This window comes from Peromyscus californicus, unplaced genomic scaffold, assembly GCF_007827085.1.
Source record: "Peromyscus californicus insignis strain IS unplaced genomic scaffold, ASM782708v3 Scaffold_18__1_contigs__length_77618521, whole genome shotgun sequence".
NCBI lineage: Eukaryota > Metazoa > Chordata > Mammalia > Rodentia > Cricetidae > Peromyscus > Peromyscus californicus.
In genome coordinates, this window is record NW_026294480.1 from 63,889,437 (window position 1) to 63,906,939 (window position 17,503).

A 17,503-nucleotide genomic window follows, 5' to 3' on the forward strand; every position below is an offset into this window, starting at 1 on the left:
CATTGAGACCATGATTGGAAAAAGCACAGGGGCAAATAGTCAAACTAGTGGAAACACATGAACTGTGAACCAATAGCTGAGGATCCCCCATAGAACTGGATCAGGCCCTCTGGATAAGTGAGACAGTTGATTAGCTTGAAATCTTTAAGAGGCCCCCAGGCTGTGGGACCGGGACCTGACCTTAGTACATGAGCTGGCATTTTGGAACCTAGGGCCTATGCTGAGACATTTTGCTCAGTCTTGGTGTAGGGAGGAGGGGACTGGACCTGCCTCAACTGAATCTACCAGGCTGAGCTGAATCCCCAGGGGAGACCTTGCCTTGGAGGAGGTGGGAATCGGGGGTGGATTGGGGGGGAAGGTTGGAGGGTGGGAGGAAGAAGGACAGGGGAATCCGTGGCTGATAGGTAAAATTAAATTAATTATAAAATAGAAATATAAAAAAAAAAACTGCCGAGAGAGTGCATCATAATGGACCATGTAATGATTTCTTTTAATAAATTTTGGAAATGAGATTTTTTTAAAAAAATTATCTATGGTATTTTCATGAGCTGTACTTCCTCTGTAGCATTCTAGGAGTAAGAACTTTTAGAAATACAGAGTTGCATTTGACTTTTCTAGTTCTAGATAGACTTTTGTATCAAGGGATAGCATGATGTCTGAGACTTAAAAATGCTGAAGTATGGAATGTATGAAGAACATGTTCTTATGGTTTGGGTTGATTATTCAGTTCTTGTAATTACTGCTTTCTAATAACTTGTCTATATCATAGGCCAAGAAGTTTTTGTATGTTATTTATATCATTTTTGAAAAATATATCTTGAGTTTAAAACAAACCTTAAAAAGCATTTCTTGAGTTGAAAGTCGTCTACATATAAAAAACCACTTGCAGAATGAATTCGTGCTTCCAGCTGTAGAGAGATTCTGGCTATTACAGTGGTTCTTTAAGGTGCTTCTTGTAGTTAGTTACAAATTATCCAGCCATAGAGAAGTGTTCAGGGGTATAATGGGAAATATCAAACCTAAACATCCTTTTTCTTTTGTAGTGACAAACAAACCTCTTTTATGAAAAAACAAAAAGCGTAATTCAGATGGTAACTTAAAAGAATTAAGATTTTTTTTTCTGTAGAATAATAGTTGGGGAAGAATTTGAAGATATATATATATATATATTTTTGAAGGTAATTATGACCAGACTAAAGAACCCAGATAAATAGTTCCCATGGGTGGTTATAACTTCTTCGGTTTTGGTGGAGTAAATATGCTTGTGAATTTCCTAATTCCAAGCAAGTGTTATATTTTCTTGCTTGAATATTTTAATTTTTGCTGGTTGATTCTCTTTCTTGATTGATTATTGAGAGACTGAGCTAGTAATCCCCATTGAGAAGAACCAGACATATGCAGCAGATTTTATTTCATCCTTGACTTGTTTTTCAGTAGCCAACTAGAAGACATTTATGTTTACTGACACTCCAAAAAGTTTAACAGTAATAGCGAACAATAACTTAATGGGTTATATAAAAAGAAAATTCAGTATTCTAGGTTCTTCAGTTGATTGGTTTCTGAGGATGTGTGTGCCTAAGAATTTTCCAGCATTTCCTGTTGAGACCACAGCCACGAAGATTGAAAGACCATTCATTTAACACAACTTGCCTCTTTCAAACATGCCAAAAAAATGGGCTGAAAGTACTAATGTGAACTTTAAGCATATAAATGTATAAACTCCAGAACTACTTAGAAAAGTCATTGTGTGAGCTCATAATTTAAAATTAAAAAAAAAAAAAACACTTCTGGCTAGCCTGTGTCAGTATTTCTGGTTCCATTAATCTCTAGAGAAGACCCAACATGTATTTTGTATGATGTTTTGGGTCATCTTACATGAATCTGTCAGATGCCTTTCCAAGTCATCTGCCAACCAGTCCAAGGGCTTCTTTAGCTCTGGGCTTTACATAGCATGTTCTTATGCCTCCTGCTCTAATCAGTTTTCCTGAAAAGTATTTAACTTGGTCAGTTGGAGCAACAATTGAGCCCTAACAAAATGCATGATGGAATGATGGCAGAATAATACTCCAAAAATGACCGCATTTGTAATCCCTGGACTCTGAGAATGTATTTGACCACGTGGAAGCAAAAATTGAGTTTGCAAGTGAACTGAGGTTGCTAATAAGCTGGCTTTCTAATAGCACAGATGTAATATTAGGTTATCCAGGTGGGTCCAGTGTAATCACTCTGTGGTAGAGTCAGGAGGGAAATGAGAGAAAATGAAAAGCCAGCAGCATAAACGTGATGGTGATGTGAGAATGTTACAGCTACCCACATTGAAAGTGGGAGAGTTCGAGAATATGAAAAGTGTAGGAAGCAGTTTCTTCTCCACCAGCACCTCCAAAGGAGAGCACCATCCAGCCAACACCTTAAATTTTAAGCCAAGCTTCTGACTACAGGATGATAGAGTGTTCTAAGGTGCTACATTATGTGAATGTAGCACCAGTCATAGGAATTACAGCAGCTCCTTCTATACTGTGGGAAGCCATCCTTGGTCCTATGTTCTTGAGAAGTCATTCCCCTCTGTGGCTCAGAAGACCGTTCTCCACTGCTCCAGCACTAGACTTGCCTAAACCTGGAGTTCATTTTCTATATTTCCATTTCCTTTCATTAGACTACTCAATTCTGGAGCCCAAGTCAATAGATCATATCCTCAGGGGGCAAGTGAATGTTGACTGTTCAGAGAACACTGGTTTCCTGGAATGTTGATGGTTGAGAGATTGTGAGAAAAGAGCATCCAATGCCAGAGTCATTTGGAAACACTGGTAAACAAGCTTCCTTTTTGTTCTTTTTTCCCTTTTCCATTTTAATAAAAAGAAAAAAGGAAAAAAGTTATAACTAATATAAGAAAAACTATATACAAAAGTACAATATACTGTGTATATAAGCAATAAATACCTAAACAATGTCTAATCCATTTGCATTTGACAAATTCAGAGAAAATAATTCCATTATCTATCCTATTTTGGTAAGTCCAAAATGTACCTGATTCAAGAAAAATGAAAAAAAAAAAAGAATTTTAGAAAAGAAACTCACTAAAGAGTAAGTGTATAAATTTGAAAGACGTTATAAGATAGTTCTGTTAGTAATGTAAGTTAGGATAGAAAGTGAATCATTTTTTTCTTAAAACACTTTTTAAAATACAGTGTGTGTGTGTGTGTGTGTGTGTGTGTGTGTGTGTGTGTGTGTGTGTGTGTACACATACTGGCAGTTAAGGAGACTATCTAGTATAAGTTATCACAGTTTCCCAGTCAAACATATACCATCTCTGTCCATAGCACTTTCAAGACCTGTTCTAGACACACAAGCACATATGTTCATGCACTTATGTACACATGTTTCTGTAAATACATATATATGATCTAGTTTTCTGCATAGACTATTCTGTACTTGGCACTCACTTTACTTAAAAATGTTGTTATGGGAGGATTTCTATGCTTTCTGTTGTGGACTGTTCCCATGAAACAGTAGAGGAGTTAATGAAGGAAAGTAGTCTCCTAACATTTACACCAAAGGTCTCCTTCCCTTCCCGAGAACACCTCACAGGACAACTTTAAGACATGCCATTTCCACATCTATGCCACCCTCCTGAGAACAGGAGCATCCCCTGGAGGAAACACACAAATTCATAGTCTCCATTAATAAGTGTGGCACAGGTTCTGTTGACTTTGGAGTGAGGAAAGCCTTGGCTAACACCCTGACTTTGCTTCCTGACTGCTTACTACCTCGTTCACTGTTGCGTGCTGGGTGGATCGTGTGACTATTGAGTCTTCTCCTCCGTACTGTCTACCTCATTCGTTTAGTCATTTGTCGTTGTTAATTCTTGCAATCACTGGAACATTTGTGTGCCAAATATGGTGCCAGGTAAAATAAAGCAGAGCCCTCCCCAGAAGGTTCCATGAGGAGTGTGCCGAGCAGCAATAGCAAACATCACCTGTGCCAATTCAACCCAGTAAATACACAGAGTGGAGCTGAAGATACTCAAAACTGGTTTTTAAAGCTTGTGTGAACTAGTCTACCAATTATGTGGCTTGTTGCCACAATAATTTATTTATCCAAATATGTTTAGCAAGTGTTCAATTTATTGTTATGAAATTTCTATCTGAGTGCTTCCCTTCTTACGGATTGTGGATCTGTTTATCTAATGGTTGGTTTCATTTTTTTTTTCATTTTTCTTTGTTAAGAAATTTTCTACTCTCCATACCATCCACAGATCCCACCTCCTACCTCCTACCTCCTCCCACCCCCTAGCCCTCCCTCCCAGGCCACCCCACATCCCCACATCCCCTAAATCAAAGTCTCCCATGGGGAGTCAGCAGAGCCCAGCACACTGAGCCTAGGCAAGTTCAAGCCCCAATGGTTGTTTTTAAAACTGAATTGTATGCAGAACTTGGAGGATAACTTTGTGGAGTCGGTCCTCTTCATCTACCTTTAGGATGGGTTCTAGGGATCAAACTTGGGTCATCATTCTTCTGTGGCAACAATTTTTACATGCTGAGCCATCTCATTCATCCGTAATCTTTTCAAATCTATTCTAGATACTTTTACAGGACATTTTTAGAATTATCCTTTTACAATGTTTATAAATCATTAAGTGCATTATAGGGTTAAATATGACTACTTTTTGTTTTTCTTCTTTTCTTGTTTTATTCATGTAACATATTCCAAATGGCATTTCTGTGTTCTTGCTCATGTTTGAACAGCAGGGTCATGTGTATTAGAAGATAGGTATGAATTTAATTGAAACTAATGAATGCAGTTGCTCCTGCTTGCCACTTGGGTTGCCAGGAGAGTCTGCTCCTCTTCTTTCACTTTCTCAGGCCAATGAAATGACGTCTAGACTTGTGAATTCCAGACAGTGTGAGCCTCTTCTTTTACTGGGTCCTGGTGGCTTCAGTCCATTAGTTTGTTTAGGAGAAGCCTTGGTTTTTATAAGGTCAGATAGAAATCGGTCAGCTACTCTTCCTGTCCTAACACTCAATATATCTCTAAGTACTAATTTCTTATTTAAAAATAAACTAGTGACATCTAATTTATAAGTTCATTATTTAATATTTTATTTGAATGGTAGTCATGTCGTTGAGTTTGGGAGTTCATAAGTTTCCTGTAAAATGCATGATAGGAACTCTGTTCAAAGTCAGTATGATAGTGGTCTTCTTGCTTCATCTGGGCAGGACCTTATCTTTTGATTCAGTTTTGTTGTTGTTGTCTTATGGGTTTTTTTTTCCCCCTTTGGGTTTTGTGGGATTTTTCTTAGTCTTTCTCATGAAGACTTGACCTTACGCATCCAAAGTCAAACCATTGGATAGTAGGCTTCTTTTTTTAAGGGGGGAGTGGGGAGCTTTTAGAGATCAACTTTTGATTTGTGAGCTACAAGCTAGCCCAGGCTCACGTCAAACATGTAATCCTACTGCCTCAACTTCCCATGTACTAGGAATACTGACATGCCCCAGCAGTTCTTGGCCACATCGACTTTTTCAAGTTGCATTTTCTGTGTTTGTGTGTGTGCTGTGCATGTGCTTACAGGCAGATGCTCATGTGCCACTACTCAAGCCCCAGGACGAAGAGAGAGAGTAAAGCCAAGTTTAACTGTGTAGACTGTTCTTAGCATCAGCAGAACAGTTGCTCCAGCTGTCCTGCTGAGGTGCCTGGGTGATGATGGTTCAGCACTTCAATGTGTGATGGCTGCGATCTGGGAGTTTAATACTTCTTCCTTCCTGAGAAAATACTGCCTGTCCTTCCATGATAAATCTTAAGCTTAACAGTTTCCTTCCAGATTATTCTTCTCAGCACCAGATAATTAATAATGAGTGAAATAATTTACCTAAAGTGTGAGCTTCAGCAGTCAGCATTACAGTGAGAGCCAGACCTGGGTCAAGCGGCAGCAGCTCAAGTTGTTAGTCCTGTCTCGAGTCACGGCTCTGTCTCCTTTTGCTCACTTCTCTGTCCGTCCTCTCAGTGTTAATCTCCAGTGTCCATATCAATGCATTTTCTCTTTGATGGCCCTCCTCTGGGTATCTCTTCCCCTTCCCCTTTGCTGTAGTGACCAGTGATGAGGCACTGACAGCCATGTCTGCCCTCCTCTGAAGATGCCTGAGCTCTGTTCCTGTGTAAGCACTTCCCTACCATACCCTCCCTCCAAGGAGATGGATAACCTGCTGGTGTTTCAGATCCCTTCACTTCCAAACCAAGCTCTCTAAGCTGGCACTGAATCTCCTGTTCTTCTCTATGAACCTCCCCACCACAGCCAAAGCCACAAAATCTGAGAAAATTGTCACAGAGGAGCTGAAAAGACCCAGAAATGACATCTCATGGAAGAGCAGATATAGAAGAGCACCCACAAGTGCACAGATATATACTGTATACACACACGTGTGTGCACACAACACATTCGCACATATGCTACTGTTCAAAGATCAGTATTGCTTAGTTTTGTGATTTTGACTTTTAGGTAGAGCCATGCGGTACTGTGCATTCTTTTGTGCCTTGATCAATATCTCATTAAGATTTGTGCTTGTGTGTAGCTGTATAATATTCTATTATGTGAAAATTCAGAAATAGATATGCCATTTTCCTGTTGAGACATTTGTTTAGTTTTTAGTTTTTTACTATTAAAAAGCACCTCTATGATTATATATGTGTATGTGTGCATGTACATATGTCCTAAGTGTCTACCTAGTGGTGAATTCCTGAGCCACAGGTAGAAACATTTTCTTATCTTTGGCAGATATTGACAAGTTTTCAGTAGTAATTTCAGATGTTGAATATCTTAGCAACAATATTGTATCTAGTTATATGACATCCCCTGGAAGCCTTGATATTATTACACATTTATTTTTGTTAACCTGCCATTGAACCTCTACCTGAATCCTAAGTAGTAAAGATGTACAAAATTAAAACTTTGTTTTAATTTTTCTGTCTTCTGTAACTTACAGAACATCTCTGAAATAGTTGTCACTTGTGAAAAATTACCTTTTCTTTTGTGTGGACAGAATTCTGAACTTTCTCTGTTGACTCACTGTGGATGTGAGGCCTGAGAATTGTACACTCCTGTCTGTCGCCATGCTTGCTGCACCTATCAGGGCTCAGGACCCCTACAAGGCTTGAATCTGTCTCTTAAGCACCAGGCTGTAGACAGACAGCAGGTGTAAGTGTAGGATGGGGAATCTTTCTTTCTGTCTGTTCCTTCAGGATAATCCTTTCATCCTCTGCTGATATTTCAAAACAGAATTGATAGACCTCTGTTTTCTAGGGGTACAGTGTCTAGACAGTGAACAAAATTGCAGAGGCCTTTCCAAGTCTGACTTATAATTGACATAACTCAGTCCTCTATTTTACCCAAGAGAGCTAAAAGCAACTAAGACATCTCAGACTAGAGAAAAAAATGTGTGTGCATTTGTATGTGTTTATACTTGTATGAAAACGTGTGTGTGTGTGTATGTGTGTGTGTGTGTGTGTGTGTGTGTGTGTGTGTGTGTGTGTGTGTGTAATGATAAGCTGCTATGTATACAGTATCCCTTTTTTTTCCTCTTATGAAGTACATTTTAGATACTTGGTTACATGCTATGATAGTTACATCTGCATTTCCCATTAATTCCCAAGGGTTGTACTTGTCATTTTGACACTGTATTAATACATAGCACCTTGACACAATCAGGTTATCTACCCTTGGCTTACTTGGGGTAAAAACGACACATCCCATGTTGAGGGTAGCGAGTCATGATTAATTCTGCATAGTCAAGAGACCAAGGAGGACTGGATGGTAAATTCATTTTTAATAATCTGTGTCACTAAATGTAGGTGCAAGGATTTAAAAGTAATCATACATAGATGATATTTCTGGATTTTAGTTTGTTACTCCTTTATTCTGCTACTACCAGATCTTAATACTTTATTCAGTATTTAGCCACTGATAATTAACAGTTTCTGCGTGTCTTGTGGGAATATACAAGCATTTTCCTTTGCATCACCTAGTTTCATCTTCTCATCACTATTAAGGAAAACATCACCTCAGTTTTTCAGGAAAGAGAGCTGAAGTCCCATTGGATGAATTGGCTTGCCTAAACCACACCACTGGTTCACACCCACGTGTGAACTTCAGCCCTGGACTCTTTCAGCTATAGTAAGCTAGCCATGGCTTTGAAGCTAGAAATATGGAGGTATCTATTTAATGGATTGATGTGATTCTAATCACATCTACCCCTGAAACCATCTCTAGTTAATACTGAGTAATGCTTCCTTGGACTGAGCTCTGTGATCCTCCAGCCACAGTGGTCATGAAGTGAACAAGGCTATTGTCTTGGTTTCACAAACTGCATTTACATATAGACATCAAATCCAGTGAAGTCTAAATAGAATTTGGTTTACTGTGTAATTATATGTAGACCCAATAAATGAGGTGGACCAGTACATTTTGTCCCCATCTGCGGTGGGTATGGAGTCATTATTAATTATACTCAAGTAATCAGTTGATCAGCTGACTATTAGAGGAAACTCATGTGATCAGAGAGAACAGTTACTGAGGGACAACATGGATATTAATGGGTAAAACAAATACAGAGACTCATGGCCAGACAATATGCAAAGAGTGAGAGACCTGGGAAGGCTCCACCCTAACAAGATGACTCCATCAAATCCCTCCCCTCAGGGCTCAGCCCTGCAGAAGAGGAGATGGAGAGACTATGAGAGCCACAGGGGATGGAAGACCCCAAGGAAACAAGGCGCTCTAGATCAACCTGATGGAAGCACAGATGAAGTCAGAGGCTGGGCCAGCGTGCTCAGGTCTGCACGGGTCTGAACCAGCTGGGGTCCTAGAGATGAACAGAAAAGGGGACGCAAGCCCATCCCTGACCCAGGAACCATGTCTAACTGAAAACTGCTTGCAAATGGAAATTTATTTTTCACCTTGGAGTCTCAGTGGGTATACAAACTATTCTTGAGGGTAGGCTGCATGCACCGCAGTAGATGGCCAAGAGAAAACGGGAAATTCAAGTTATTTTTGTTGTTGCTTAATTTTATCTGTTTGTGTTTTCTTTTGTTTTATTTAACTTTATTTTTCTCGCCTTTTATCCTACAGGTCCTTTGTATGTATATTATGGCTTCCAGTTTAGTGTTTTTATGAGATTCCTGAGTGTGAAAATGAGTGGGTCTCTGTTTCTTGTGCCTTCCCTTGGGCTCTTTTCCTTGTGTTTGTTTGTTTTGCCCTAACCCAATGTGTTAGTTTTCATTCTATCTTATTACATTTTATTATTATCCTTCAGAAGCCTGTTTGTTTTCTGATGAGAGACAGAAAAGCAGTGTATCTGGATGAGAAAGGAGTTGGGGAGAAACTGGGAGGGGTAGAGGGAGAGGAAACTAATTAGAATATATTATGTACAATTTAAAAAATAAAATAAAAATTAGAAATTTTAAAAAAACCTAAAAGATAACTATCCTGGTTTTCTTTTTATTCTAGGCTTGCCTCTTCACTGCCTCAGACCTTGAAAGAGGAGCACGCTTCTGCTGAAAACATGTCTTTAGAAACCCTGAGAAACAGCAGCCCAGAAGATATCTTTGATTAGATACAAATCCTAGAACCCGACTTTGGTGTTCATTAAAGTACCTTCTTTATCCAGTTCTTTCGTATGAAAAGAGAGGCTTTCAACATAGCAGCAATGGTTACTATGTTGCAGCTTCACCATACACACACAGTGGATTCCACAAGTGCATGACAATCTGATTGGATGACAGAGGGACACTTTTCTCTACCATTCGTGTTGCCTATTAAATCTGAGTTTTGTTCCAAAGGGCACGTTTATCATATTCCTTCACATATTATTGTAACTTTCTAATGATTCTTGGAAGATTTGGGAAATAGGGCAAAAAAAAAAAACCATCTTCAAATGATTCTTTTTGAATTGCACTTTAAACAACGTGTTTGAAAAGTTTAACTTATGAGGTGACATATATAAAATATATCTTTAAGTTGTGTGTAAACAATCTGGAAATCTGGTAGTTAATAAAAGTTTGTGTTCTTAAAGAAACTATTAACTGCGTGTTTTCTTTATTGTAGTAAATTGTCTTTCTGAAGTACTGACTGGTGGACATCTCATGTTCCAGTGATGGCCCACACCCATGTGCACACAGGCAGCACCAATTGGCCTTAGTGGGTTATTTTTAAAAAAGACATGAAGTTGGGAAGGGAACATATTAAAGAGTTGTGGAAGGATTTGGAGGGGAGAAATAGGGAACAAATTTGTCACATTTTACTCAAGAATAAAGAAAGTAATATGAGTGCTTACATATGTAAATATAACCATTTGGGGACCAAAACAAAATAAACAACAACAACAAAATAACCTTTTTCCAGCCCTTCTTGAAGGCAAAGACCATGGCAGATCTGCCATCAGTCAAACTGGGTACATTTCTTCCTACTCTTCACCATCCTGCTTCCTAACCGCATTCTGTCGCCATTTCTTCCCCGCTGAGCTTCCGGTCCCTCCTGTCAAAGTTACACTGCACAGCATGTTGTCAGATCAGTACTGGTCCACTCTGTGTCACCTGCACTGTTGATAAAGCCCATCACTTCTGCTGTCTGCTCTTGGCTTTTGGAACAGCATATATTCTGGGCGGCCCTCCTTTTTTCTGCCACCTACTATTTAGGCTTCTCGGCTGATTCTTCTCTGCGCAGTAGCTAAAAGCTTGATTACTCTAGGTTTAGTCTTCAACACTCTGCTCTTCGTTATCCATATCACCACTTTAGGCTTCTTAGGATTTTAAATATCACTTATATATTTTTACCTCCAAAGTTAATAGGCAAAGTTATAAAGAGACTTACGTGTGTATATATACATATATAAATATATATACATATATTTTTGTTTATTTTATTTTGTTTTGTTTTGTTTTGTTTTGATCTCCAAAATGGAAGGTTACATTACATACATAAGCACTCACATTTCTTCATTTATTCTTGAGTTTCATACATGTGTGCAATGAAATTGTGTGTGTGTGTGTGTGTGTGTGTGTGTGTATGTGTGTGTGTGTAGCGATTTTCCTACATTTTGCCACATATGGCTTATGCCTATTACCCCATGACTCAGGAGGTTAAAGGTGGAGAATTAGCCATGGTTTCAAGACCAGCCTGGATTACCTACTGAGTTCCAAGCTAGCTGGGCTGCAGAAAAATATTTTTAAAAGAACGAAATTTTACCACATTTTAATTTTTTGATGACTTACATAAGAAAAGTCTATATAAATTATCAATTATAAATATAATTCTAAAACAAACCTATGTAGTCACCCAGGAATGTTACTATACTGGTGAGTCTTCAATAATCTTAGATATATATACTTTAGATCTTTCCAAGGCACTTTTAAAAGTCAAATAGTACGAAGCTAATTAAAGTACTCAGCCAGTATGCGTAGAGTAAAAGAGGGGAGTCTTAGTGACAATAACATCCATAAAGTTCATCAGATTTTGAAAGTTTTGAATTTGTTTTTAGCTTTGTAAACAATGGATATGTTCATCCATTGCTCTGTCACATTGATTGAGTTGGTTACAACAGGGTGCACACAGCCTATAACCACAGGTTGTTCATGCCTTGTGGAGACATGAAAGGCAGGGCATTCTGTTTCATGCACACTGTAGACAGCTCTCCAAGGTGGTCATAGCCTGCCATGCTAAGCCGTGTTTATGCTCATGACTTCCACTGTCTCTGCTCTAAAATAAAGTGTTCTGAAGACCACTGACTGACTTGTAAGGCACAGAACTGAGTTGGAATACATCGTGACTCTTTGAATGGATTTCAGTTCTAGAGGGTGGCTTCAGCGTAAAATTCGTAAGTTGGGGGCTGACATCAGATATGGTCCAGGATTCATTAGGGAAGGAAGAAAAAGTCCCTGCACAGAAAAGGTGTCTTTATTATATGGTTTTAAAGGGTCAGAGATCTACTTTCAAAAAGATTTGCTTCATGACCTATAATTCAGATTTATAAAATATAGGACACTGTGTCTTTGAGCTAAGCAACTCTTTATTGGGTGTTCAGTTCAACAAATGTTTACCAAAGAAAGGTTATACACAAAGTACAGAACTGGGCCATCTGGAGAAATTTTACAAACAGTTACTGAACATTTGTGCTAGGTTTTGTTCTTGGCATGGGATGTGATACTGAGCAACACAGGTAAGCACTCTGTTGCCATAGAGCTCACACTGTAGTAAATGAAGACCGGAACCCTCAGAACAGGACCATATATTGAGAAGCTGAAACTACTCTGTAATTAACTGTGAATTCATGGAGCTCTTTTAGGATATCTGAGAATAAGAAAAGAAAAAAAAAGTGAACAGCTGGTCAATGAGACTTTTGCTAGACATGGCCCAGAAAAAATCAATCTTCATCATCTCACATCTCTCTCATCCCTATACTCAGTATCATTTGTAGGACCCATCACAAATATCTGTCATCTACATTCAAAGTAAGCCCCCTCAATTTTCCTGTGAGTTAATAATCCCCGAAAACACAGTCACATATCTGCCTCATCTTAACGATATTGTAAGGGGAAAGGATGACACCCATGAGACCTTCCCCACACATATTTATGGCTCTTGTCTGGATTTAAGTTTTTCACCAGGGTACTGACAATTTCTAGCAAATGCTTTTCAGATGAGATTTCACTGGAGATGTTCTCTGTGTTAACCTAAACTGAGTTTCTCTGTATTCTAATTGTAAAGGGTGCTTTGAAACGATTGTCCACTTTCTTTCTGACCAGTAACTCTCTTATCTCCTCAGTATACAATACTATCCCGACTGTACTTGGCTCATATTTTCCCTGCCCCATTATCCTTTTCATTTATCCATGATTTCTAATTTTCCTCTCCCATATTTGAGTAAAATTCGACATGAATTTTATTGCTTGCCTGTTGATTTTTTTCTTCCTGCCCTTTAAGAATGTCATCTGATATTCACATCCCACAATCTCATAGAGAATAGACTTTCATGCAAAGTTCTCATTGCCACTAAAGACTCTTGATTCTGCAGTAGAGAGACACCCCTATCTCCATATTGATAGGGGATTTTTTTTCCTGAAAAGCAGCAGAGATTTTGGTGGCCAAAGTTCCAGTTGAAGGAATATGGATGAGTCTTGAACCATTTGCTTTGTTTATAGAGACTTTGCAACTTGATGGCGATCTTGGATATACTTAGCCAGTCAAGCATGGGTAGATTAAACAATGATGGGGTAACCTGCTTATACAAGACCCTCCTGTAAGCTCTTTGCCTCTGGGCTGTGTTTTTTGCCCAAAGCTGTGACTGAGACAAGAAATTTTATTAAGGTAGTATTTGTAGGGATAAAATCCAGACATCAAGGAAGTGTGACACAGGGTAAAAGCAGGAAAGGAGAAGACAATGCAGAGATGGCCTATCAAGATGGCTACCACGTGGGCATTATGTGTTCTCACCAGGATCTTGGAAGAAACGCTTTAGGTGTTTTTTCAGAACTATGCATGGGGGAGTGCAAAAAGAAACAATTATTTATTGGTTGCTGTTTTCTGCTAGTGGTGGCCTGGATGCCTTGATCCCTCATATTTTAATTCTTGCTGATGACCCGTGCGGCAGCTACGGAGAAGTCCTAGGGTCAAAAGCATAAGTACGGGGGCCAATGCGTCTGCTGAAGGACTTCAGGTCTTACCACAATTGATAGTGACTTGGATGATTTTGAGCCACAGCTCAATGGCTAACCAATATGGTACACATTGTTTTATACCATTTCATGCTGACTTGTTTCACAGCCTTCGTCAAGCTGATAAGACTGGGAGGCCAAGGAATAAGTGACCTGGCTGAGTGGGGTTCATGACTTGTCTGAATATGGATTTTCTGGAGAAGTCAATCCATAAGTTACGGGGAAACTAAAGGGGAAAAAACCCGAGCAAGCTGGCAGAGAGAAGCAAAGGACTCTAAAGACGAATGACAAAGGAAAACAATGCCTGTCGTGCCCCTGCCACCTGTGCTTTTCAGAGCTCGTTCTAACGTGAGTATTCTGCTAAACACTAATGCTTCCCTTTCTGTAGTTTTATTAGTTGAGTGGCCCTTTAAAGGGAGGGGGAATTAAACTAGCAAGGAAATGTAATTCATTTTCCAAAGATTTCAAGTGACAGTTTCCCAGGAAGTTGCTGTCCCCCACGTCTGGCCTCTGCTGGCTTGCAGAGCCCAGTCCACTTCATCGAGACTTTCAGGAAAGCTGTTCTACGAAGCCACTGCAGATGGGCTGGGCTGCAGGACCATAGTCCAGTATCCTACTGTCAAACAGGAGTGACCACTTGCTCTGTGGTGTGTGTGTATAAGTGTGAGCTTATACATGCTACAGCTCGCATGGAGAGGTCACAGGACAATTTGGGGCAGTCGGTTCCCTCCTCCCACCAGGGGTTCTAGAGAATGAACTCAGGTTGATAGGTTTCATGTCAAGCATTCTTACCCTCTAAGTGAACTATCTTACCAGCCTGGTCAAAGATTATTCATTTTCATAAGATCTTCCTATTCTGCCAGAGTTATGATAGAAGAAAGAGAATACAGTACCAAAAGTAGTGTTTTCTTCACAACTTCTATATAAAACATTGCTATTTTTTCCGTGTGTGGTGTGTGTGTGTGTGTGTGTGTGTGTGCGTGTGTGTGTGTGTGTGTGTGTGTGTGTGTGTGTGTGTGTGTGTGTGTGTTGGGGGGGTTGCATGAGTGCAGGCCCCTGTAGAGGCCACAAGAAAGCATTGAAGCTGGAATTAGAGGTGGTTTGGAGGCACCTGATGTGAGTGCTGAGAACTCTTAACCACTGAGCCATCTTTTCAGCCCCTAAGTATTGCCATTTCTGAAGTTCCTTTCTCCATTACAAACCTAGAATATTATTATGCTCTCATTTCTGTGAGAAACTTCAGGGAGCAGAGATTGGAGACCAAGGAAATGCAAGAGGGAGGTAAGTGAAGTTTTTGAACTTCCCTTCAAGAATCCTCCAAGTTTGTCTAAGCAGCAGTCTGTGCTGTTGGAGGAACAGAGGGATGTATGTACCATGATCAGTACTCTGTAGTCAGAAGGAATCATGGCTTGAGGTGGTAGGACAGTCTACCAACTAAGAATCTTGAATTTGTTACTAAGAGTAAAGCTATTAATGTGAATGGAAGGCTCTTGAAGATTCTCAAGGGAAGTAGGGGGTTGACTTGATTGGATCTGTTCTCTGAGTGAAAATGTTAGTCATATGGGGCAGGCACAACCATATGCACTCAAAGGGTTCAGTTTTCCTGTATGCTGTGCAGTTCCTTCATGCTATTTCTAGCTTGTGTGGGAAATCATCAAACTGTGCTTCATACCCAGGAACATTCACAGATGGAACAGTCTGGAAGCTGACAGAGAAACTCTTGACCCATCCCTACTGAGAGGCCCTCTGTCTGGATCTTGGGTCACACCTTCAGGGATGATTTTAGGAGTGTTTTTAGGCTCTGATAGATAGATTTCCTTTTTTAACTCTTCCCAATCCTGCATTGACTCTTTGTTTCCTACCAAAGGCTACTTGTGTGCACCTTTGAAATGATTGCTGCTGTTGTTATTATTAATTCACTTCCCTAGGAACCTCTTTCTGGAGGGAGGCAGAGGAAGCAATAATCATTTGCTTCTTAAGGCAGTTTGTGCAAGGGTAGCAACTCAGTGTCTTTGACAGTATCATTGTCGTCTGCAGAAGGCCAGTGGAAGGAGTCAGCTCCACACACTGCTGTCATTCAGGGGATGCTCAATTATAGAAAGGATTATGAAGAAGGGCCTTAAAGCCTGACAGGAAATATTATGAGCTAACACTTTTGTTCCCTGGGATTTTCATCCCACATCAGTTAGAAGGTACAAGTATCTTTCCCCCAAGCAAACAGTGGCATAAATAGCACTCTTTTAAAAAATCTCAAATTATACTATTTCTAATTTAAACAGAGAGCTTGAGACAATTTTGTCATCATTTTTGAGGAGGGGCCAAAAGCCAGCCCCTGTATCTCCACAGACTTCATTAGCAAGTGTGTGAGGAGACACTTTTTCTATTTCTTGAATGATTTTTGCAGTAACTTTTATTTTTCCTTTCTTTTATTTTGGGGACTATAATATAATTATACTGCTTCTCCCCTACTTTTCCTCCCTCCAAACCCTCCTAGACACATCTCCTTGTTCTCTTTCAAATTCATGAGCTCTCTTGTAATTAATTGTTCTTACATACATATAAGCAGCTCATTCTGTATAATGCTGCTTGCATGTATGATTGTAGGGCTGACAATTTTGTATCACATGGCCAGTTGATGTGCTCTTCCCTGGGGAAGACTGTTTCTCACTTTCCACATTCCTTCACTGCTTGTAGGTCTTAGCATAGGTTGAGGTCTTGCTGTCTTCGCCCTGCCTACCTGATTTCCCCCTGTCTGTTGTTGTCCTTCTTTGGGTCATGTTTAGGCAGACTGTATGGATTTACCTTCTGATATAAGGTTATTCAAAAACCTTCCGTGAGTACGGTCATCCAGTGTTTTGAAATCAATTAGGCTCTCTATCAATATCCTTCTAGTAATTAACAGAGAAGCATTTGCAACCAAGTCCTCTCTAATGTCACTTAAAAGCATAATAGAACCATTGATAATGTCTTAAATAAAACAACTGCCAGCATCCTGGCAGCCTAGACACAGGTGCCAGCTTTGGCCCTCAGAGTCATCCATCAGTCCTGCTAATAGAACGGCTCCAACAGAATAGCCTCATAAAGAAATGTGAGTTTAGTTCTTATTTTATTCTACTCAATTAGAGAATCACTGCAGACTCTGTCCTGCATTTTCAACACATGTTTCCAATTAGTGCGGCAGTGCAGGCCCCTGACTTGATAAAAGCATTGACGTGTACCTTCAGTGCCTGGACAATGTACTCTTTCATTTTACAAGGTGGCCAAAGTGCAGTTTTAAATATCTTTTTAAAATGTTAACAAAAACCCAGAGGTATAAGCTTAGAAAAAGGTGAAGAAAGCAGAACGCACTGTTGTTTGAATTGCCTGCGATAGATTTCTAGAACCGTGTGTGCATAGGGGGACTTATTTGCCAAAGTCTGCACTGAACATTTGCAAGCTTGTGTGCAAAAAGCATTACAGCTCCTGGGAATTGCACTCCAAGACCATTAGATGGGAACTTGGTTACCTCAGGAAATACAACTTACTGTACAGTAAATTTGTTTCATACGGCCACTCTGCTCAAAAGGCAATAGAACTCCCCATTCAAGTAAATTGTTTCAGAGCCTGCTGCAAATGGATGGGCTACTTGCCTGCAGCAGGGCTCCTCTGAGTAACTGCTGGAAGCCTGGTGTGGTTTAAAGTGGCAAAATAAAGTGAGCGCCCTAGAATCTGGAAATTCGGTGTAGGCATGCTTAATTTAGGCCATCAGACTCTACTTTCTGTGAAAACAAAGGAAACTTGCAAGAGGAAAAATTAAGATAAATAAAAT

The 17,503-nt window shown here is 39.7% G+C and overlaps 1 protein-coding gene across 6 annotated transcripts in view; it reads left to right on the top strand.

The window, feature by feature from the left end:
* The window catches only part of Xrcc4 (X-ray repair cross complementing 4), a 257,737-nt gene extending 247,673 nt beyond the window's left edge, over positions 1–10,064 (top strand). For all 6 annotated transcript variants that reach the window (XM_052743627.1, XM_052743628.1, XM_052743626.1 and 3 more), the window contains one exon: positions 9,494–10,064. In XM_052743627.1, the coding sequence (XP_052599587.1) occupies positions 9,494–9,599 (106 nt within the window). In that variant the 3' untranslated portion in view covers positions 9,600–10,064. The remainder of the gene's footprint in view (positions 1–9,493) is intronic.
* Positions 10,065–17,503: the final 7,439 nt, after the last annotated feature.